Genomic DNA, 25,255 nt, shown 5'->3' on the forward strand with positions numbered 1-25,255 from the left:
GTTGTCCTTGACCTGGGAGGCTGAATTTACTTCAGATTTGACTTTGGCAGACTTTTTGTCTTCTGAGTTGTTTTAGTTTGAGAGTGCTTTTATCCTGCTGAGTACTGCGCCTCCTAAGTTTTGCTAAGATTTTCTTCCTTCTGTTATACAGCTTATTGATTCTTTTTCTATTAGGGTGGCTTTGAGTTAGTTTTCTACTACTTCCTGGTTGGTACAGCTGCCTCTATATAACTATTAGTATGCTTGTATAGGGTTTCTTTGAACAGTTCTGCATAGGCAGCAGTGTAGTAAGGGTTTATGGGGGCTTCACATTTTGCCAGGTTATCCCCTCATAGCAGGACTGGAGTAGTTCTTAAATATTCCAGAGTTTGCTGGGGGTGGGACGAGGTTTTAGTTTTACTTCAAAGGAGACCTGACCTTACCAGAGAAGACATTACACTAGGGGATGTGCAGCACACGCCTATATTAGTGAGGACCAGATCCCGTATGGTTGCATCTGTGGTTGGTGTACTGACAGACATATCCAGAGAGTTTGTGTTCACAAAATCCAGGAATCTCTGTGCCTGTGTGTTTGGTGTTGTACAGGAATCTCAGTTAATAGTAGGGTAATTGATGTTGCCCATGAATATGCCACTTGATTGGATGGTGAGTGTTTCAAGTAAACTTAAGTAGATGGTATGGGTTTCCTGGGTTATAGAGGAGGAACTAGAGCTTGCAAGGAAGTGGTATTGGATTTTGCCTATGGTAGCTTGAACATGGAACAGCTCAAGTGCATTGTCCTGTTTGAGCAGCCTTAAAGTGTGTTTATTTTTGATATAAACAGAGACCTTCATCTTTAGTCCCAGTTTGTGTAGTAGCTGGTCTAAATGTGTGGATGGCATTATAACCTTGCTTGTCGCAATAGGCTTTGGCTCCTCTGTTACCCATTTTCCCTAGTTCAGGGTAACAGATGAGTAAAGTTGACCAGTTTCCCCTCACATGTTGTCCATTTCTTTATCTCCAATTGCACCTAGATACTGCTTTGTCTGAAAATTATTTCCTAGCTTTGTAATTAGAAGTGGTCACTTTCAAGACACTGTAAATGCATGTAGCTATGTACTGCTATCTGTCTGTAATTGACCTTTTATATTTTGCAGCCTTGTTTTTAAATACCAAGTCTGTTTCATAGTGTGAGCTGCCTTTTTTTTTTTTGTGTTGAGGAGCAAGCATCTCGCATCTCTTTGTAAAGTGCACCAAGCTCCCAGTTTGAAAAGCATCCATTTTTAAATAGATTTTCGAGTACAGTTTTGTATGAGTATAATTGCATCTCCTTTATCCATTTTTAATTTTGTTGGCAAGTCTCTTGTTTTAACACACACCTTACTTGTTTTGCTATTGTTCCAGTTTCTTTAAATGGAAGACTTGTGATGAGGCCTCCTTTGTTTCCTGTATGAGAAAGTACTAATAAAGATATTTTTCAGTTGTACCCGCCCAGATCACTCACGATTGTTTATTTTGGTTAATACTCTGCTAGAGTGTAAAAAGTTTAAACGTACAAATTTTCTACTTTATAGTTCTAAAAAACATAGCCACATGTTTAACAAATTAAGACAAAGCGAGTCTTTAAGCTGGCTAGTTTATCTTCCGTAAATTTTGTGGTGGTTTTTAATAGCTGTCATTCTGCAACCTTTAAATTCATCAGCAGGACTCTACTGTTTAGGGGTCCGAATGGAGAGCTGAAAAGTCAGCAAGCAAAGGAGAGTAGTAGTGCTGAAATTGAATTCATCCTCCAGTCTTGGTGAGTATCTTCTCAAGGTGGACCCTGTTTTTCTACAAAATCTCACCAAGGCGACGCTGATATAGAGACTGTAACTATGTAGCATATCATGGACGGAAGTAGGTCAAAAATTAAAAAGCTAGCTGGGTGCACAAGACCCAGGATAAAAAGTGCCCAATCCTGGTAGGTGCACTGGTGCCAGGACTGGAAATAATGACAGTGTAGAATCCTCAAACTATGGAAACATTCCTACAATGGGGCCAGGCCCAGGGGGTGGCTCCCCTGTTGTAGAAGGAAGTAACAGTCCACAAACATCACAAAAAACGATGGGCCAAAGGAGAGCCATAAAGACAAATAGAGTGGACTATTGAGGATAGGAAATAAATTGTGTTATTGTTACTATTATGCAAAAAGCCTAGGATTTCCAGATAAAAGATATACAAAAAAATTAAGAGATAAATTAGAGGAAAGAAATACTTCCACAAGAAAAACTGTCAGAAGCTTCAACTATAAAAAAGAGATTTGATATGGTGCAATATTTATGCAAAGGTAAAATCCAAATTAATCAACATAAAAAGGCAGCCCCCAAGAGAAATACAGGTAAAGACATCCGACATGGAAAATTTTCACACAAAAAAAAAAAATCAGAGAGAGAATGTAAAAAAGCAGATTAGTAAAGTAGCAATTAAAAAAAAAAAAAAAGTGGAAGTTATGAAGTACCTGCGAAGTGAAAGATTTGATGTAGATTCTACACTCATTATTTCCAGTCCTGGCACTAGTGCGCCTACCAGGATTGGGCACTTTTTATCCTGTCCAACCTTTTCACTTGCAGGGGCTGCATTGAGCCAACAGAAATTGTCTTGGGGCCACATGTAAAATATATCCTATAGTTAACTGTATCGCTGTCGCGGGGGACTTAAGTCGACCCCCCCTGGCTTTATTGTAGGTGAATTTGAACAATGAATAAATGTAATAAATGCATATTTGCCCTAAAATTCAAATTCTCATCCTAATTCTTAAAATAACAGTTAATTAACATCATAGTTTATTTGGAAAAAAAAAATAACCGGTACGAACCCTTCAATTTGTATTGAAATCCTACCTCTGATTTCGCTGGTTTCTTAAAGATGTCCATGTCTTCCATCATGTCCTTAATGTCCATATGTTGTCCAAAGCACTCATGTATTCTTCTGTTTCTAGCTTTGGAATCTCTCTGAAATTATTCAAGACATGCTACATCTGGTCAGGCTGGTCTGAAGATGAAAGAAGGTTCATCAGTGGTATTCTCAAACTGAGCACCCCTTTGGAAAGGCACACTTCTAGCTTTGGAATCTGTCCCTGAAATTATTCACGCTTTGCTGTATGTGGTGGTTTCCAACTGTTGTTAAAACTAGACCAATTTTACAGCGTCTTCCATTGCACACTTTTATTGAGAAGTTTCTAAGTATTACAATCATCTGTAATTTCGGCATTAAAGAAACCATTTCTAGACAATAAAATGGAACTCTGAAGCAACTATTTCCTCACCCACACTCTTTACTTTCCTATCAACTAATTATGACTATTCTTAAAAGATAGGCTAAGGATGGAATCACAGCCCCCTTCCCTGCTTTATTTATAATAAATGTGACAGGCTGGATACAAGTGGTATAACTACGGTGTGAGAAGTTCTATGTCCGAAGTCACAAAAATGTGTGTGTTCACAGTAATGTACACTCTGAGCCCTAGTTGCACGAGTCACCTTTTTATACAAGGCACAAAGGTTAACACCATTTAAAATATGTATGCTTATAACAATTATCTGAAAGTCTGCTCTAAAATGAGTGATATTTAAATTTGCAAACTACAGCAACAGAGTCCCTGATGAATCACGATGCAGTTGGCATTTATTTCATATCTGGCTCAGTCTCTAGGCAAGAATTCAACCATCTGCAATAAATCCTTTTCTGCACACCGCAGAGAAACGGATAACCTTCCATCATGGAATAGCGTGATACTAATGCAGTCAGAAGTAAAGGACAGAATTGACATATAGCAAAGAAACAGAAAATGCAGATAATCACCCACATTAAATTTAGACTTTTTTTGAATGTGTAATTCCAGATGTAACCTATTTGAGTGACCGTAATATATTTAATGATAATCTGTGCCCCACTATTCCATTATAAACACAAATTCTTTTTCTAGTTTTATCTGCAAGTCAGACTTTCAGCTCTATAATGTTCATTTCCAATGCATTTGAAACCTGTACATTCTGAAAAGGGAAGTTTTTGTTGCTGTTCTTGATTGTGAGAAAAATGTCTTGTATTTTTCCTATCACATTAGCATGGCAGAAGAACCACAAAATTAAATCTTCAGTCACAACTAATGTGACTCTGCCTGAAGGAACGTGTTGTGTATATGTCACTTATGCATTCGGCAGCATGGCTGAACCTTGCTCAGAGGTAGCTGTTTTGATAGAGGATGCATGGCTATTTCAAGGAGATGAGTGGGTAGCTGAGAGTGGACACAATGTTGGCATCATGCCCCTTCTCCTTTCATGCTTCCAGGGAATGTTAAACATCTTTGCCCATTCTTTATAATTGTTATGATGACCACTTCTGGTTCTCTGCAAAGCTTTTCTTCTGTTAGTAGCCTTGCACAAGTGGGATCTCCAAAAAGATTTCTAGTTCTCTCCGCATGGCCTGACCAAATGTACAGAGAAATAATACATTTCTGTTTTCTGTTGCCAGTGCTTCTACCCTGTGTACCCAGGATTCACTACACTTTCTTACTGTCTTTTTACACAGGCTGCCCACTTTTATAACTACTAATGTAGTTATACCTAGGCCCCTTTCTGTTTTGGATGTGGCCAGTAGCTCACTATCCATTATTTAATCTCCTTGGGTTTTATTACACAGGTGCATTTTTATGCACAATGTTTATTGCAAAAAAACAAATGAACATTCGGTGTCAATAAAAGAAGCACACAGACAAAATACTATTTCCTGTGTAAATTTGAGGGAACTCAACTATGTAGTTACAGTACACACTGAATGTGGGGCATTAATCATTAATGAAGGGACTCTAGGGCTGTTTCTGATGACCTGATGTAAAGTAAAGAACTGTTGTGTTATTCAGCTGTTATTCAATTCTGTTAACATTAAATGAACAAAACACGGTACACAAAACTTGCTACCAGGGCATTTTTCCTTAAGATAGCCTGTAACTGTGAAATGTACATGTTTCTTTTTAAGGTAAACTCTGAGCTGGTTTAAAAAAAAAAAAATTCCATGATTAGTAATTTACTGAAAAAAGTATAGTGTTATTTAAAAAAATCCACAAATGTTTTTATTGTGGCTACAATTTCAATCAGAAGAGCAGCAAAATAGGAGAACAATCTGAGATGACCTGCAGAACTCAGGGCAGCTGAGACACATACTTACAGACAATACTGTTTATCATACTGCCACCTCCCGTAACTCTCAGCTGTACATACTTTAGAACAGCATCCCTGGTTGTCCACGTGCTTTTCCCTTGTCCCTCATAACAATTGATGCTACTCACTGACAGTAACAGGAATGATAAATAGACTTTTCAGCAAATGTACAAAAATGCTAACTTGCTTGTCTTTGGGTCAAGCATGTATGTCTTCTTTGTAATTCTAGTTGTTGTCTGCAGTCAGATTCATATATTCTTAAGTAAATAACGTATATATTTGTATAGTTGTGAAAGCGGTCAATTTGGTAGTTGAAACTAAGTGTTGTTTCTCTGTGTGCTAATAGACTCACAGAAATGTTAAGGGAACCATAGGTTTTAGCAAGCTTTTTTTGTTGCAAATCTATGGGTAGTATAGCAGTAAAAAACAAAACAAACCTATCCCGCACTAATAAATTGCTCCTATATGAAAGAAAAAACAATTTCAATGGGGGAGTGCCCTTCAAGGCAGCTCCCCAGCATATACCTAGCAAGCGCTTCCATTCCAAATCGGGTGTTCCTGAAAAGCAGACCTATATGAAGAACAGACCAGAAAATAGGGTGAAAGCAAAAAGATGTCTAATTGCAGACACACCCACTTCTTCTACTTTCACGCACACACACACTTTGCTTTCATGCATGCACTCACACTTACCTATTACTGCAGTTAGGTGCTGTCCCTTAGAAATCCAAGGATAGCAAGTCCGTACCCCGTACAACTCTCAGCGCTACGACACACGCGTTGCTTCTTTGGAGCAAAATAAAACAGTGGTGGGAGCACACACACACTTTGCTTTCATGCATGCACTCACACTTACCTATTACTGCAGTTAGGTGCTGTCCCTTAGAAATCCAAGGATAGCAAATCCGTACCCCGTACAACTCTCAGCGCTACGACACACACACACGTTGCTTCTTTGGAGCAAAATAAAACAGTGGTGGGAGCACAGGCAAAAAAACCCCGCTAAGGGTGCTTTAGTGCATGCGCACACTAACATTTGTACCGGGTACGGAAAAAAAAAGCATTTGCGTGCATGCATCTAGCACATGCATATACTAAACTTGCAGGAAAGGTCACAGGCCCCATAGAAGAGCTCTAATGGCCGCATGTGGGCCGCGGGTTGGACACTTCTGATGTAGGTCTAACACAGGTTACATCACAGCATGATGGAACAAGTCCCCAAAGTAAGGAGAAACAAGATCAAGAGACATTTGAAGAAGAAATGTGGACATGGGAAAGAGAGAGAGTTAATATCTAAGCAAAACTAATCTGTACAAAAAAGCAGCACCAAAGATATTTGAAGAGAAATCCAGGCAAAAGAATCCGGACATGGAAAACTTTACAATACAAAAACATAAGAAGAAAGGAGATCAGTAATGGAGGAGTTATAGGAACAGAAACCGGGGTTATGGAGTACCTCAAAGGTGAAGAATTCAGTGTAGAAACTCTTAATTCAGAAAGCACCACAAAAGGATAGGACAGAGGAACTCCAAATTGAGGGGAAATGAGTAGAACAGGAAGAAATCTGTCGGGTGCCATATGAAGATATTGTAGCCTTCCACAGGAAACAAATATAACATTCACATGAAGCTGGACGGAATATATATATATATTCTAGGGCTTCAGTTGAGCTAGCCCTCCATGTTAGTGGGTTGGGTTGGGGATTTACCTTCTTACAATTTCAGTGGAAAAGTGATTTTGTTAATTTGAATAATCTGTTTTAGGGCACTTCTACCTTTTTAATGACTTACAAGAAAATTTATCCCAGAGCTTGGGTCTTATTGTGGGAATTCCAAAATTATTTCCTAGTAGAGGTACAGGGTTTCGAATGGGACTGTCTTAAATATTTCAGTTTTACAGGGGTGGAGATTCTGACTCTGAAGAGAGCCTTCCCTCTGGTTCCAGAGTATGGTCTTTTTCTAGTAGTCTTGCCAAAATGAGAGAAATTTTTTTTCAGTGACAAAGATCTGTTTGAATCTCAGCAAAGGCATGATTATTACAGGTAAGTTTATTTTTTTTTCTCTGTGTACTTGTTTCTGTTTTGCCAGCTATAGAGGATTTCCTTTTGGTAGCCAGCACTTTCCGTGGTAATCAGTCATGTGCTCCTACAAGGTGCCACAGTCCATAAAGCAACCCCCTGGGGGACAGATATTTCTTGAAGTGTATTGGGGGGAAAAAAACTCACACTGGCCTTTTAGAATTGTTAGGCATGCATGTGTCTCTTTGGTTGGCTTCTTAACTATTTTAATTGCTGTTTTTTCTCCTTCAGATATTAAAGCTTCTGTGCATTTGTTTCTGGTAATCAAACATTCTTTGAAATGTGCTTGTGACGCTTTTAATGTTTCCATTTCTGCTGCTACTGGCTGTGTCTTGATGGTTTGCTTGGTTACACTTGGTTTACCAGAGGATGCTAAAACTGAAGTTTCTTTGGCCCTTCCTCTCTTCAGTTTTTTAAGGAATTTGAAGAAGGGGAATGTTAATTCTAGGGGGCTACCCTGCTTTCCAAAATATAACCTCTCTTCCACCTTCTCTCTCTCTCTCTCCAACAAAATTTCAAAAACCCATTGGCAGGGTTGAAGAAAGGAGGACCTAAACGGTTTGCCCACACCCGGCCCTCCTGTAAATCTGAGTTTAGGTCATGGCTGCCCTCTGATGCACCAGGTAACAGTGGACAGTTTGTTTTGAAAATCCATTCTGAAAGGTCACCACTGGCAGTGGGATTCCCGTCCTAATTTTAAAGGGTTTCCTGCGCATTTTCCAATCAAATTGGTCATTTCCCTCCTGTTCTGAATCAGATGCTGCCTCTGGAAGTAATAGAACTTGCTTCTCTGCAATTCATTACCAGAAAAACAAAAGGAGGAATGAGGGTAACATTGGATTTTAAAGATGCTTGCCATCAAATTCCAATCCGTAGCAATTTGGCAGTTGTTGCATTTTTTTCTCTGGTTTCCATTTTCAGTTTGCTATTTTGCCCAAAATGTTTGACTCCTATAATAACCCATTGAGAGTGGGCAGGGTATTCACACTTTAAGGTGTGTGTGTGTCGATTTCTTTCACAGCATGTCAAGAGTCCACTGGTTTGGAGAGCAAATCTATTTCTCAACCTGGTTTTAAAGATTAACTGAGAAATCTGTTTCCATCTCACAAGGTAATGTTTTTGGAATGTCTTCCAAATAATGCTGATGACACTTCTTCCACAAGACAAAGTAGCTTTTTGAAAAGGGAGTTGAATGGGTGTCTCGACCCAGGTGTTTTTTCTCCTTGCCAACCCCCACTCAAGTCTGCAACAACAGATGCTGTAGACTTTGCTTGGAGAGCCCTTTTCAAGGGAATGCAAGTGCAGGGTCTTTGTAACAAACAAAATAGGTTAAAACACAAATATTAAGGAAATAACTAATAAATGCTGTCACACTGAGCCATCTTTGTGAATACTAACAGAGGGCCTGGATTCCAGATCACACTACAATGATGTGGTGTGTAAGGTGAGCCAAGTCCTATTCATTTTGCAGATTATTTATTGTAGACTGGGATTTGGTGACTCATTTCACCTTGTCCATTCATGCTGCATACACTCCATTAGAGCAAAGCATTGTGGCAGACCCTCGCAAATGGAATTTATATACGGAGATTAGAGCAAAGCATTGTGGCAGACCCTCGCAAATGGAATTTATATACGGAGAGACCAATCTGTGGAGGACTTAATGGATCTAATTGATGAATCTTCCAGAGAATTATTGTCTGATCTAATGATGTCCTTTTCAATCTTCCTCAATGATGGGTTAAGGATCTGATCCTTGGATCTGCCTCTGCCACACTTTCCAGATTTTAGATCCTAGTCTTAAGCTCCTCCCTCTTCCTGTGATTCACTGTGCTACCTCTAACTCCTCAGATCTTTGCTGCTAGACTGATCGGTTGGAAGACTAGTCTTGAGCTGTAAGGACTTGGTTTTCTTCTCTCTCTCTCTCTCTGTGTGTGTGTGTGTGTGTGTGTGTGTGTGTGTGTGTGTGTGTGTGTGTGTGTGTGTGTGTGTGTGTGTGTGTGTGTGTGTGTGTGTGTGTGTGTGTGTGTGTGTGTGTGTGTGTGTGTGTGTGTGTGTGTGTGTGTGTGTGTATGTGTGTGTGTGTATATATATATATATATATATATATATATATATATATATATATATATATATATAATTATATGTATATATATATATATATATATATATATATATATATATATATATATATATATATATATATATATATATAAATATACACACACACAAGTAGTGTTTTGGGAAATGGTCCCTTCCTCCCCTTTGTTTTTTGTCATATTGGTGCTGGTAAAATTTGCTCTGAGTTGCCTATAGGCTTTCCCACCTGCCATCGCATAAACTTCAGTTTTGGACTTTGTTTCCTTGGAAAATGCTTGGACTTTGTTTCCTTAGAAAATGCTTCCTAACACAAATTCTGTGATGCTAGCTGCTTCTGTGTTATTGAGCCATTGTTTTAAATTTCTTTCAACTAAACTGTGGTGACTTGGATTGGTCGCTGTAAAGACAGTTCTGGTGTTGAATGTACGTTCTGTTGGACATTGCGCCTCCCTTGTATTCCTCTGGTAGCTAACAGTCGTGCAAGTGTAGCTTATGTTCTCAGGTTTTGTTCCCTCTCTCCCTCCTTGTCTCTGGCAAAAATGGAGTGTTGTAGCAGGTTTGCCTTTAAGGATTTATTTTTTGTTATAGCTGGTAAGAGTGCCACCCACCATGCGTGCCAGGCTGTTAAAAGTAGCCATAACTGACTACAGATTTCACAGACTGTCCAGCCTTTTGCTTAATTTTTTGCTCTTTTCCCAGAATTGTGGGATCTGAAGTAGTTACCCACAGGTTGATGGCCAAATGAAGTTATCCGAGCCGGCAGCTTTCCAAGCTAGAGATCAGAGCTCCAAGCTCCTCCCCTTACCCATAATGCCCTTTGGCCTCCTTCCAATCCTCTGATCTCGTTTGCCGCGGCTTGGTCAAGCACGAGTTTTAGAACTCCTAGCATTTTCAGGTGATTTTGTGAGTGTATTTTTGCTTAAAATCTCTCATAGTTTGTCTGTGTGGTTAGTTTAGATTAATAGTTTAAATCCCTTAGCTTTACTCTCTCGTAGTTTAACTCCTAGTGGGCCCCTCTTTTCCCTTGGGTGTTTGTGTGGGGCGTGTGTGTGTCTTTTATCTAGGAATCATGACCGAGGCCCCAAAGTGCATCTTTTCTAAATGCACTGTGTGGCCATAAGCTATCCCCAGCGGATGGCCACACTCTGTGTGTCCTCTGCCTAGGGGTACCTCATCTGACCTCGGGCTGACAGATTTGTGCAGCCTTTAACCCCCGGGCCCTGAGCGATAGGAGGAATAAGCTGATTCTGGTGGGTCTCTTACCTGCGGAAAATTCCGCCTCTCCCTCAGTGGCTACAGTTGCTCAGCCTGCTGTCCCCCCCTTCCCCTGGCTGGGACTCAACCTCCCACCTCTTCCCAGGGAGAGAGGGAATCTCAAAAAAAGATGAGAGCAGCACAGAAGCCACAAGCGGCGGGCCGACTCAGACCCCTCGGCCCCACCTGCCAAAGTGCTCTCGTCGCCCCAAAAGGTCTCCGGGCCTTCCTCCCCTTGGCTGTGTTCTCTACGCTTCTCCCCGGAGGAGGAGACCTGGCCATCTTCGAGGTCGTCGCGGCGGCCCTGCTGGCCAGCTTCAGCCTCTTCAAAAGTCAACCTGTAGCCTCTCCGACGCTGAGCTGGACCGGATGATACGTCTTTCTCCAAACCCAACTGCAGATGGGAGTGTTGCTGCCTCCCCCCCCCCCCCCATCTGAGGGAGTTCAGCCTCACTTTTTGCCCTGATAGCTCCTTCTCCGATCCACTATCTGGTTTTGGAGCCTTCGGATCCAAGGAGTCTGAGTCAGGGAGTTGGCGTTGATGGTTACAGCTACCTCAACACCAGCCATGCCCTCGAGTTTGTCGGATCCCTTTTTGGATCCGAGGGGGCCAGTGTGTCTTTGGCTCTGTTTCGGTCAGAGCGCTTCGGCTCTGATGCTGATCGCTGTGCCGGATCCGAGGGTGTTAACCACGGAGCCCAGAGATATTGGTTCACCCACAGCTTTTGATGTGGTGGAGAGGGTTCTTTCGAGAGGTTCGAGACCCCCTACTCTTTCTTCGGGATCCGCCCCCACTCCCTTGCAGCTGGGCTTGTCTTCCATCGTCCAGTCCCAGGGACAGCCTTTCGTTGACGCCCCAGCCTGTTCCACTGGCGGAACATGACCCTGTTGGTGAACCCTCCTCAGACAGCCCCACTGAGGAGGTCCCTCACAAATGTGAGTATAAGAGGAGGCACTTGGACTCCCTTGAGTCCCTCACGGGAGGACACCAATTTTGGAGGAAGGAGAAGGTTCCCCCAGGTCACCCCCCGAAGACTTCTCCTTTAGAGACGTTATGGAAATGCTTTGCCAAAAGGGGGGGGTGGTCAGCCCAAAAACCTTCCTCGGATGAGTCTGTATTCCTGGAGGCATTCGCAGGCCCATTTACTTCTTGGGTGTCCCCTCTGGCCAACCCCCCCTGGTTGACCTCATCACTGCCAGGGCATGGAAGGAACTGGACACTGTAGAGCCAACCCCCAGGAGGCCAGATAGGATTCTTAGTCCCCCCCGCGGATAGGACGGCTTGGAGTAAGGGGTCCTCAGTAGATGCCATGGTGGTGGCAGCAGCCAGCAAGAAGGAACTTGCTCAGGATAGTTCCTCTGTCCATCCCCCTGATAAGGAGTCTCTGATGATGGATCACATCGGGAAGCGGATGTTTGCTTCTGCTACCTTTTCCATAAGGGTGCTGAATTATTTGGCCCATGCAGTTAGACTTCAGCGGGATCTGGTGAAAGAATACGCAGGGTCTCCCCCTGAGTCCATGCCAGCCGAGGACACACGGACCTTCTCTGCTCGCATGGCCACTCTCTGAAATCTGTATTGAAATCTGCATCAAACACGTCTATGCGGCTACTTTCCCATGCCACGGAAGGAGCCGCTAGAGCCAGTGGGTCCGGCATCACCTTAAGGCGTCACACCTGGCTCCGGCTTTGACTTTTTGCAACCTTTCAAGGTGACCTTCGTGAACGCACCCTTCGGTTCTACCCTGTTTGGGAAGACAGTCCGTGACACATTATTTCACAGCGAGAAAAATGGGACTCTGTCTGCCATCGGAATCCGCTTCTCGGCTCCTCAAAGGTCCCTTTCCAGGAACCAGATGGGTCAAAAGAAGATGTGGTTCCGGAAGTCTCAGCAGTCCCGTTACATTCTGGACCCTTCGTCCTTCAGAGGCAGAGGGGGACGAGGTAGACGGCAGCTCAGAGGCAGAGGGGGACCAAAATATTTGGGTCTCTGGAACCTTTTTCTGACAAACCCATGCAGCAGCCCTGAGGGGTTGCCCGACTGCTCCTCTCTGGAGGCAGTCGGGGGGGGGTGTTTTTCAAAGCACCTGGCTCAATGGGAGTCCATTACAACAGATCGCTGGGTACTTTGAATAATATCCAGAGGTTACTCAATCCCTTTCATAAACCAACCTCCTCAGTCGAGGCACCTCCTCGATGTACCACCCAGTCAGAGGGAGGCTGCAGCTTTAGAGGAAAAAAAAAAAAGCTGCTAGGAAAAAAGAGCCATCCAGCACCCCCCGGCCAGTCTGAATCAGGCAATTACTCCAGGTTCTTTTTGGTGCCAAAGAAGACTGGGGACTTGAGGCCGATTCTCGACCTTTCATCCATGAACCTCTTCATTGCCAAGGAGAAATTCTGGATGGTCACGCTTCAGTCCATCGTGCCCCTTTTGCAGAAGGACTGGATGTGCTCCATAGACCTCAAGGATGCGTAATATATTCTCATGGACAGACTATCCTGGAGGTTTCTCCGCTTTCGGCTAGGGGCCAGTCATTACCAGTTCAGGGTCCTACCCTTCGGCCTCACCACAGCCCCCAGGGTGTTCACCAAGGTCATGGAAGTTATAGCTGCCCATCTGAGACTTCAGGGAATACAGGTTTTTCCTTACCTAGATGACTGGCTCCTTGCCGCCCCCACCAGGCATCTACTCTGCTTAGCCAGGGACTGCTTCCTACTATTAACATCCCATGTGGGGATCATCATAAACTTCAAGAAGTCATCCCTTCAACCAGAGTTTATAGGGGCCAGAATAGACACGCTTCAGACCAAGGCTTTCTTGACATCAGACAGACTTTGCAGTTTGACCCTGCACGTTCTAGCCCTTCAGTCACCTGCCCCGTCAGTGGAGTTAGTCCTGAGAGCTTTAGGTTCCATGGCAGCAGCAATCTGTTTCACTTCCTTGGCTTGCTTTCACATGAGGGTTCTCCAGTGGACTTTGCAGGTTCACTGGTCCATCCTTCACCACCCATTGGACTTGCCCTATCACCAGAGTTTGCAGAAATTCCCTCATGGTGGCTCCAATCTCAAGAGCTTTGGGAAGGATGACCATTTGTTAAGCCGCAACTCCAAGCCACAGTGGACACGGACGCTTCCTGCCTTGGGTGGGTCGGCGGCATTATGCGGGCAGAACTGTCCAAGGTACGTGGACTCGGACAAAGACAGTTATGCATATAAATGTACTGGAGATGAGGGTGGTGGTCCTAGTGTTGCAAGCCTTTCATCCCTTCTCCCTCCGGGGACTATTGCAATTCGGTCAGACAACATGTCGGTGGTCTAATATATCAACAAACAGGGGCGAACCAGGTCATATCCTCTTTGCCAAGAGGCCATGAGAGTTTGGGATTGGGTGTTATCCACCAACAGTTTTCTGTTAGCAACGCACATTTCGGGTCGGTCCAACATCCTAGCGGACAAACTGAGTCTAACTATCCTCTCGCCCTGCGAGTGGTCTCCGAATCCTTTAGTAGCAAAACAGATCTTCCGCAAGTGGGGTCAGCCTTGCTGCGATCTCTTAGCTTCGCCTTCCAACGTGAAGTGCAGCAAGTTTTTCGTTCTAATCCCCCCTCTGGGGGCTTCCCCCAGAGACGCTCTAGTCCATGCTTGGCCACCCGGTCTTTATGCTTATCCGCCTCTTCCGGTGATGGCAAAATTCTTACGGAAAGCTCGTCGGCTGGGGAACAAGATTCTCCTCCTAGCCCCATTCTGGCCTAGTCAAGCCTGGTTCCCATGTCTACGGTCTCATCTTATCTTATAGCTCCTCTCTGGATCTTTGATCCCATCCCGGATATGATATCTTATCCTTCGGGATTGGAACCCTCGAATCTGGTCGATCTCAAGCTCTCAGCTTGGCTGATCCAGTTCCATTAGTTGCTAGGACTCCCGGTATCTCGTCCGCAGTTGGATCTATTCTGGTAGCGGCACTTAAACTTTCTACCAGGAAGGTTTACAATAGTAAATGGAAGCGGTTTTCCATTTGGGCGTCTCATAGGAATTTAGACCCGTTCACTGCTCCCATCCCAGCAGTGCTCGATTTTTTTTTTCAGCAAGGGGACAGTTCTACTGTTAAGGTTCAAATGGCTGCCATCTCCCATATTCACATTGGAGACCATCTCAATCTCCTTGCTTCCAAGATTTGTAAGACCTTTCTGAAAGGCACGTTTCTCTTGAGACCTGCTATTAGGAACTCCGCCCCTCCATGGGATATAACTTTGGTCCTTCAGGCTCTGACTGGGCCACCTTTTGAACCTGCAGCTTTTGTTAATTTGAAATTCTTGTCCTGGAAAACTGCCTTTTTGGTAGCTACCTCAGCTAGGAGGGTGTTGGAGCCTCAGGCCCTCTGTTAAGCCCCCTTATCTTGTATTCCATAAGGACAGGGTCTCTCTCAGGACTAACCCATCTTTTCTACCCAAAGTGGCCTCCGAGGCTAACCTCAATCGATCCATTTATCTCCCAGTTTTTTTTCCCTAACTATCAAAAAGGGGAGTACAAACTTCATTTGTTAGATGTTCATAGACTGTTACGCTTTTATTTATGCAGAACAGCTGCCTTCCGCAAGTCTGATCAGCTCTTTGTTTCCTTTGCAAAACCCTTCTTTGGTAAGCCAGCTTCGAAGGGGACTCTGGCCAGGTGGATTTCTAATAGTTTGTATGCGAGCAAAATACAATCTGGCCTACCAGGGCCTATAGGGGTTCATGCTCATTCTACTCGCTCTATGGCTACATCTGCTGCATTCTGGTCTAGAGTTCCCTTGGATGACATTTGTTCTGCGGCTACTTGGCCATCCTTTCATACCTTATCTCTCTCGCTGTAAATTGGATTTGGTGTCCAGAGGAAGGGTGGCTTTTGGCTCTGCAGTGCACTGGAATATCCTTCCTTGAGGACCTTCCAAGTTTTTGATAGCTGGGGACTCTGTCCCACAGGTTGATGACCAAATGAAGTTAACTACTTCAGATAAAGAAGTTATGTACTCACCATAACGTTCCATCTGAGTAGGTAACTTCATTTGTCAGCAACTGACCCTCCCTCCTTCCCCCTAACCTGGTTCTTTGATTACCTGGACCCTAGGATGGTTTATAAAGTCCTTTGCTAATCCTTGGGTTAGAGTTTTTCAGGTTGTTGTTTTATGATTGTGAAGTTTATATAGATGGGCAAATGTGATCTGAGGATTGGAAGGAGGTCACAGGGTATTATGGGTAAGTGGGAGGAGCTTGGAGCTCGGATCTCTAGCTTGCAAAGCTGCCGGCTCGGATCCAGGTCGGATCCGATACCCGCAGGTTGCTGACAAATGAAGTTACCTACTCTGATGGAATGTTATGATGAGTACATAATTTTTCCTGGCAATTTTTGGTACATCATTGAAGGTTAAAGTCATAAAGTTATGGCACATATTTGAGTTTTCTACTTTGTACCCTTCAGGAAATTCATGCTAATACAAACTTGTTGTTCTAACGACTTTTTCATTTCGTCGTAAGAGAGATTTTTAAGTAGTGTCCCTATGCTTGGGCCTTTTTTCCTTGCATTTTATGGCTTTGTCCAGATTTATTGCTCTATGAGGTTGGGTGGTATGAGCACAGCTGCCAATCGGTGGAGATTGGGGTTGGTGTTTACCACATGGACACAACAGATTTTTTTTCAGACTTGCGATTCTATTGAAATTCCATCGTTCCCCTTTAGTTTTCCTATGACTCCAGCTGCCTTCTTTGGTGTGTTTATGTCTAGGTTTTGCTTTGTTCTGGCTGTGTAATATTGAAGTCGCAGGATAACAGCAGTTGTCTTTTTGGGCTCAGTTTTCAGATTTTAAGAAATTTTTTTTGTATTTTATAAAGCTTCTTATTCTTATGCTTTGTCAGATCACTCCTTGATTACAGTGGTTCCTTTGGGGCCTCGCACCCCCTTCGAAGAGCAGAGGTTAGGTCAGATTCTGGTGTCTCCTCCGACCCGACTTCTTTAACTTGGTGTCTTCCTCTGATCCTGAGCCTAGGATCCAACAGGCAAGACTTTGACATCTCTTGGATCCAGCCTTCTTTTGGATTCAAGCTGTTGAGCCAGTGCAGCTTCCTCAGATCCAGTACATCTTCTGATCCGACGGCATCGCTGTTTGTTCTTCCTTCAGCATGGAGGTCTGGTCAGTTTCTCCTTGTCAGGATTTGACTTGCACAAATGCTCTTATCAGTAAGGGTTTCCTTGTTTCTGGCCCTGGATATTATTTCTCACCGTGGAGATTTTTTTCCCCGCTACAGCTAGGATTCCGGGACTAATTCTGCACTCCTTCCTTGAAGGCCTTGACTTGTTGGTCATTCTGTCCAATTGTTTCATTCATAGAACTAAAATTGGCCAAAGATGGCCTTTACAGACAGATTCCACTAAGCCCATGGTAACATAAGATCCATGCAGACCAACGCTTTATTCCCCAAAAATAAATGTAGTACTGGGCTACAACATACTCTGGGTTTTTCCTCTACTCCCTTTTCTACTTCACAAACGGGGCCTCTTGGGAGGTGAAGCTCGGGCCTCTTGGGAGGTGAAGCTCTGTGGGCTTATCAAGAGTTGGACCAACATGATATTCCTGCCTATTCTGCATTCTGGTGACTTTGTTGATGTGCCTGCTGTGTCCGCTTGTTTGTTTTGGAATGTGGGCATTCCTAGCAGGCTAGATGTCTTGAGCTTAGACCTCAGAAGCAGTGGTGCTTTGTAAAACAAGAGCTTTGGAGAACTTCTCTGACGGACAATATCAGCGCTCCTGCAACGCTGTCTGGCTGCCCATCTGTGGATTCCTGGACCAGCTTAAACTGTCTGGGTGGTAAGCATAATATCTAGAGGTTACTTTTTTCTCTCCTCCTTTCCCCCCTCTTGTCCCCTTACTCTCACATCTCTCCTGTCTATGGGTAGAGAGCCATGACCATCCAGAACTTGGAGCTTCGGTCCATCCTGCTATTCTGAGAAGGATGATTGGATGTGCTCTATGGGACACGTACTATTATGCTCCAGGAGATCTGTGCTTCCTGCTGGGAGCCAGTCACTACCAGTTCATAGCTCTGCCTTTCAGACTTGCCACAGCTCCTGCTGCTCACCTGTGGCTCAGAGGATTTCTGGTGTCTTCCACAGGTATCGACTATTAGAACTGGGGATTACCTGATTTAAATCTCCAGATCCCTGGGCATTACTATAAAATCTGGCAAAAGCAAATCTGTTGCCAGCACAGAAATTGGAATTCATAACTTCTCACTTGAATGCCATAAACCAGGTAGAATTTTTGATTCTTCATCGCATCACATCATTTTGAAATCAAGGTGCAACTTGCTGTCACTTCTGTACGCTGCCAGCAAGATTAATTCTGCAAGCTCTTGTCCTGTCCCCTTTTAGCCCCCATCTGTTCCTGTAAAACCATTTTACTAACGTCATCTTTGCTGGTGGTTCCAGTTGAACAACCTCTTTCTAGGCAGGCTATTTTACCATCCACTCCTTCACAGCCACAGAGACCACAAAAGCTCCCCATCCAGAGTTTGGGGGGGGGGGGGCAGTTTGTGACAGATGTTCCAAAGTGCGCAGTCTTCCCTGGAGGCTAGGTTGGATGGCAGTGTCCTAGAGATGAAAGCTGTCGTCCTTGTGTTGCAGATCTTTCAGGATGTTCTCCCTCTGACTATTGCAGTGCACACCGACATGTCTGTATCTTGGTGCATCAACAAACAAGGAGGAACCTGATCTTAATGTTTGTACAGAAGGTGCGACAGTGGGCGATTTCTTTAAACCACTTCCTAGTTGCAACACACATACTGTGGAAATCTAATGCTCTGGCAGACAAAATCAGTAGATCCTAGTCTGATTCCTCCTCGTGAGTGGTCCCCCAATCAGTCAACCTGACTTTTAGTCATTGGGACCCAACCTTGTCACGATCCTCTTATTTTCCACATAACTACAAATACAGCTTCCCCTTCCAGGGGAATTCCCAAGGGTTGCTAAATTTTGTGCTTGGCCCCTCAGTTCTCCTTTATAGAGCTCTGTCATCCTTATTTCTACTTTTGGCCTCTCCTAGTGTTTGTATCTCATCTGGGATACCCTCCATGGATTCTGGAGCCCAGTCAGGATCTCTTATCTCACCCTTGGCTCTAGCATCCTGATCTCCATGCCTTCAAACTGACTGTATGGTTTCTCTATTTCACTCATTTCCTTGTTCATGACTAGCCAGCAGGTTCAGGACCTCTAATTTTCATGGCTTGTGATGTTCTATTCATTTGCTTTTGAAGTTTTCTCCCTGAGCCCCCAATTGAAAATGGGCTCTGACTTAAGTCGGACTATCCAGGTAAACAAATGTCAAATAAGTAATAAATTTTACCTATTTGGGTTTCCATTTCACCCATTTGGATCTCTCTGCTACTACCCCCTCCCATTCTGGCTAGTCGTTTTGAGGGGAAGGTGAGTTCTTTGTTAATCTGAACCAGTCTTACCTTTATGCCTAAACTAGCCAAAAAATCTGTTCAATTCTCAGTCTTTCCAAATAATTGCAATAAGGGTGAATACATCTAAAAATTCTGTTTCGCTGCTATTTGTAAAGATGAATACATGTTGCACCTGTATGATTGTCTTGGACAGTTGTGTCTCTTAAGTAGTTGATTAGATTCTCTGTACTTTTATTACACTCATTCACTTAGGATAAGCTGTGTCCAGTCACACTACCTGAATGGATTAAATATTGTATTTCTAGTTATTCATTAAAAGACTTGGAATTGCCTCATCCTCCCAAAACCCACTCTACCAGGTCAATGACCATTTCATGTGCCTTCTCCATGAGAACTACTTTTCATAGTGGAAAATAAGAATCTATGTAGTAGTTTGGTCAATATTTATCTTCCTTTCTGAATTGCCAATTTTTTTTGTTATGGGGCTAACAGTATGGAAAATCTGGCCAGCTGTTTATTTCCTTTTCCTTCTACCTTTGGGGTTAAGCGGTCCCATATATTATCCTGGTCAATTAGACTGACTATATTTCGACTCTCTATTTACAAAGTGGCTGTAGGATGACAAGGCAATTCTAAAAACATTCTGTCAAATCTAACTACCTTGTCAGCCCTCCTACCCCAGTTTTCATTTGATATCTCTCGTACAGTAACTTGTTTGTATACTCGTACTCTTGTGATGCATTACAGTCTGGACATTGTGTAGCTGGGGAGACTAACCCATCAGTGAGGAAGAATGAAATAGGCAATGGATACAATTCTGACTGAATAACAGAAGTTGTGGACATCCTCCTCCTGGCTTAGGCAACCTTGGTTCTACTTTCTTTTTAAATGGTTGACATTTTGCCACAAGCTTGCTCACATGGGGGGGGGGGGGGTTGATGCATCCCAGCTGTCCACTTAGTTGACTGCATCCCAGCTGTCCACTTAGTTGACTGCATGGATGTTGGACAGAAAAGTGCCTAAAGGATATTAAAATTCTGGTACATGCAACAGGTATTAAAGCAGCCAAACCTGTTACTAGCCTTCTCTACTGTCTCGCACCATTTTCATGTTTTCACAAAGGATTTGTTCTCAAAGTTGGTCAGTAGGCCCAAGGTCACTTCAGATTTTCTTTCCAGAGCTAAAAAAAAACGGGCAAAAAATCCTTCACACTCTGGATATCCACAGGCATCTCCAATACTACATTGACAGGACTAATTCTGATCAACTTTTCGTCTCCTTTATGAGTGTCCCATCCATGCTTTTACTTTCATTGTAGCAAAAGACAGCAGAGTCGTGTGGCTTTTTGGAAAGGGATTGATTCCTGTACCAGAGGCAGTAACTTTGTCTGTGGACACCATTTACCAAACACTACAAACTAGATTCCTTCCTTATATCTAGAACAGACATTTTGTTAGGACCATACTTCAAGGGCTCATGGTTATCCAGTTTCCTCCTTTTTTGCTCTATAAACTTTGTTCCATATTACTTAAGGCTACTGTAGCAGCACTGATGTAATGATGGACATCGAAAAGCTGTGTAAATTAGCTCAGTAACATTAGATATTTGAGTAGAACACTGCTGTAGTAACTGATCCTTCCATCCCCCTATTTTTTGCTTCTTCTTTTTAGGTTTTCTATCTGACAGGACTGTAGTTTCCCAATTTTCTAAGGTAAGAAAGCCCTGAAGTTTTGGTGCCCTTGCCTCTGGTTTTAGTCTGCATCCCTAATGCATAGCAATGGCTGCAGTGCACTGTAGGAGCCCTAAAGTTCTGAAAACTGTCCGACTGGTTTGTCCTTTGGCAGGATGTCCCATATTGCTTAAGCCCACTTTCAGATATGATCTATTCAAACATCTACTCTTATGGTAAATGCACTTGCAAAACTGTAGCTTTAATTTCAAATGGCATTTTCAGGGGAGTCTACTGTACTCTTAAGTTTTAGGATGTCTGCAATGTTCCCCTCTACTTTGCGTCTTACCTTAGACGCACACACTTTAGGATGACAAATACTAGGAAAGCGAGACTAATTCTGAGGTTTGTCTAAATGGACAAAAGCCAGATCTCATAAGCATGCCTGATTAACTCCAACAGGTGATTGGAGATGGTGGCAATGTGTTTGTTTTCTGAATAAAAGGTTTGCAGTGTTGTAGGAACCACATAGAATATCTGGTTTCTGTTTAATCTGTCTTGTGGAATGGAATCTCCTTCAGATAGAAAGAAATGTGGATGAGTTGCGTTCAGTTTCAAAAACATATATATATTTTTTCAGATATTCTGATTAGTTGAATGGTTGTTGTCAAAATTATGAAAAAGTGACATTTGGTTTTACTGACCTTTTATCTGTCTCTCCTCAGGTGCTACATTGAATTTTTTTTAATTCGATTGCAAAGAAGATTGAACAGCTGGGACTACTAGTATGGAGCAGTATACTGCCAGCAGTGGGAGTGCTACAGAACAGATTGTAGTCCAGGCAGGGCAAATTCAGCAGCAGGTGGGTAACTGGCAGAGGGACAGCACAATACTCGTTGCATTGAAAGTGAAATATAGGTTTGATAAAATGTGCATGTGTGGGGCATTAAAGACAGAGTTTTGTTAGGTTTGCATTTGCAGTAGTGTGCTTCAAAACAAGCTTAGGTTTTGGCTATTTAGGTAGAATATTTACCTTTTTAGGTCTGAAGAAACCTTTTACTCTGAAGGCAGAAATGCACATCTAGCTGTTCTGTTCAGTTGCTGTTTATTGTGTGTCTTTTTACTCTAGTTTTATTATTTTTATTGGCCATTAGTACTGACATTTTATTTTGGTAGAGCAGCCCAAAGCATGTTTTTCTAAGCAGGTCCACCCCTAAATAGCTGAGCCATTTATTTTCCTGTGGGTTGCATAAGCACTAGTTATGTTATCATAGACTGCTGAGATGACTGGAGAGAGAACCTTGGAATAATGTTTCACTGGTTGTTGGTCTTTTACACAGACTGTGTGAAATGACAGTTGTGATGGAGTCTCTGGACTCTTTTGAATTCGAAATTAGTCATTTTCTTCGTTGCCGTTTTAAAAACTATTGTTTTAGTGTCACTAGCTTTTTCTGTGTACTGACAGTTTTACTGTGATTTGTTGCTGTTATTAAATGCAGTCCACCAAAAATGATATCCGTACAGTCCAGCAGTAGGCACAGCATTTGCCACAAGGCTAAAGCTTTTTGTTTTCTTCTGAGCCAGAGTAAAAATAAATGCCTTTCCTTAAAGTTTAACTGTGTAACAAGCGGGTTTAGCTTCTGACTTTTCAGCCCTTCATATGATGTATATTTGTGTGTGTGTGTGAACCCCCCCCCATGAGAGCGCATTATTGGCGAACTCCTGAAGTGGAACAAGTTTGAGTTTCCAGTGTTCTTTTAAAGTAAGTTTCTGTTTCTTCCAATAACTTTCCTAACCGTAACAGACAGAATTTGTCAGGCACAAGAAAGTTAATTGTTGTCCTGTTCTACAGTGAGAAACTATTTGCAAAGTCTAAGTTAATCGCAGCTTGTAACATCAGTGACTGTAATGGTGCTTGATCTGACATTCAGACTGGGAGGACTCCTAGCTCCCCATTTAGTTAGTCTTCCATACATTTTAAGCCTTCAGAACAGTTAACATCTTGGATTTTTTTTTTATTGCATAGTTGTCTCTTATTTTGAGTTCTCGGAATTATTTAAAATCTATGATCCTGGCTTCTAAACCAGGAAAGTACTCGCAGTAGATAATCATCTACTCTTTTGTATGTCTTTTGGTTAGAACATTAGTGTTTTATGTGCATTGTTTAACAGATCCTCACTGTGGCGGTGGTAGGAAATGAGAGAGCTTCATTTGCTAGTCCTCAGAGGCCCTAAGTGAGCACACATATACTGTCTTTAGCTGTCTCCTCCTTGAAAGTTGTAAAGAAGGTAAGCTACCCTTGAACATTAAAGGAGATGTCTTGTAGTTTACTGCTTGCTGTACAGAAGCCAGCCATATCGGAAGGACTTTCAGAAGTCTTCTACTGTGAATAGTATTGTTTGCTTCCCTGGCCGAGGAATCTGAGATCTGAATGGGTTAGGGTATGAGGACTAAATTTCACTAACCTGTATTTTTGGGTGTAGTAGCAGATGTGAAAGGGATATTGAAGTTGTGGTATCTTTGGTATATTCCCTGATATGTGGTAAAGCAGCCTTGAGTACCATATTGTTAATAGGTTCATACGGGGGGGGAGGGTGCGGCACTTCATTCCTGCTGCATTGACTTGAGCAGTTTACTGTAAGTTGTGAAATGGTGCCCAATACTCACGAGGTTATGCAAGCTATTATGAGCACCCCTTCCCTGGGCTGCTATTTTTCACAGCGAAGATCAGTGAACTTCTCCAAAGCAGCAGAAGGTAGCATTTATTTCCTATCTTCTGAGGAAGTGACCTTTTGTCGCACTCCTCATCCCAGTGAGGTAGAGGTGTTTTTTTTTTTTTTATCTGTACCCAGCAGAGTGGGTATCCATTTCTGCAGAATGATGGATAAGGGATGTTGTAGTTACTCCCACTCTTGTTTTCTTGCTTTGCAAAAAGTCTGTCCAGACATATATTTAAAATGGCCATTTGTATTGTCTCAAGACTTCTAGGCACCAGTCCTAATCCAGTTTTGTTTCTGTGTATTGAGGAATGTGGATTGGCCAGCTTCCCAAGGACAATTTTGCACAGTCACTCTTTCCAGCATGTCTGGCGTCTGGACAGACTTTTTGCAAAGCAAGAAGGCTAAAGCTAGTGAAAGCGGATAAGGTGCACATACTAAGCCTAGAGTACTTGATAGTTTTTCACTCTTGCTCACAAACATTGGTAAAGTACAATGTACTGTACCTATGTACGTATTCTACGTTCCAAATTTCAGCTGTACACCACAAATCTATTGATTACCTTTATGTTTGTTCTCTCCACAACTGTTGATGTGATGCATACCACTGTAAAAAAACATGTCTGTTGTAATTTGTGTGTATACTGATCATGTCTAAATATCTAAATGTATCTTTAATTATTTTTCTGTGTGGCGCTTTCTCCCCGGGCCTCTGCTGAAAAAGGGCCTTTTCGGCTTCGACAGGGTGGGAGGCTGGCATAATGGCTAAGGTGTTTACCTTACAAACATAAGTTGCAGGGTTTGATTCTCATATGGGATAATTGGCTAGGCTGAAAATGGCCCACAAGGGTGGTTAGTCTAGTACTAACCTATGAACCTGACACCCCTGGTTAACAAATTACAAGTATCTTAACCTCCAGGACTGGATAGGTTCACTGAATCGGTGAGATACTTGGCCCTGGGACAGATTCGTGCACTTGATTAAGAACCAATAATTGGTTCATGAACCTTTTGGCCTGTCTTTGGCCCACTTGATTTTCTTTGTATGCATTTCAGTGATCACTGTATGCCTACCTGCTTCTTCCAGATGTTTCCTTATCTGAAGACTGTGTATACATTTTTTTTTCTTGTTGCCTATGGCTTGCCATGTTTTGTTAGGGTGATGCAGCACCTGTTCATATGCTTCCCTCATGTAAAGATTGCAGTCTTGTACTATAGCTGTCCATTTTGTCTTTGTCCTTTCTTTTTAATCTTGGTTCTTGTCCATCAAAGGCATTTTTTTTATGTAGTGACTGTCTCATTAGTGGCGAGTCATGGACATGGCTGCATAGTAGTGGGTGCTGTGTGTGAATGTGCAGAGTATCCTCTTGCAGTTACTAGAGGTGTCAGTAACCACTTCATACCTTACAGTGGATTTATAGGAGATTTCTGTAGTTGGGCCTGAACTTCAGGAGGTGCATTATCTGTGAGATTTAAGGGCATTTGTCAGGCAAAGGCCTGTCGTACCCTATTCAGTGGTAGAGGGATTCTTTCCACACACTAGTCTTTCAGCAGTTCATAACACAGCGGTGGCACAGATTTCAGATGCTTTACTGAGTGTACAAGGTTGTTTGATAGCTTTGCCATTTAACCATTTCTTTAGACCTGTTCTCCAGTTGCCAGTTCGTAGCTGTGTTGTAGGTGGGAAGTGTCACAGTCATGGTTGGGTTTGGTTTGTCTCTACTACAGAACTTCCTTTACTGAACTGAGTAGGTGTTATGTTTACACTCCAGTGTAAATTCTTTCTCTGGTGGGTGAGGAGCTATCCCAGGGTACATTATGATGCA

General features: G+C 42.8%; 1 protein-coding gene across 7 annotated transcripts in view; it reads left to right on the forward strand.

Annotated features, from left to right (window-relative positions):
* The window catches only part of NFYA (nuclear transcription factor Y subunit alpha), a 209,669-nt gene that overhangs the window by 7,863 nt on the left and 176,551 nt on the right, over positions 1–25,255 (forward strand). For all 7 annotated transcript variants that reach the window (XM_044076885.1, XM_044076890.1, XM_044076889.1 and 4 more), the window contains exon 2: positions 21,438–21,574. In XM_044076885.1, the coding sequence (XP_043932820.1) occupies positions 21,500–21,574 (75 nt within the window). In that variant the 5' untranslated portion in view covers positions 21,438–21,499. The remainder of the gene's footprint in view (positions 1–21,437; positions 21,575–25,255) is intronic.

Source organism: Protopterus annectens, chromosome 7.part0, assembly GCF_019279795.1.
Source record: "Protopterus annectens isolate FY-2018-M chromosome 7.part0, PAN1.0, whole genome shotgun sequence".
Classification (NCBI taxonomy): Eukaryota; Metazoa; Chordata; order Ceratodontiformes; family Protopteridae; genus Protopterus; species Protopterus annectens.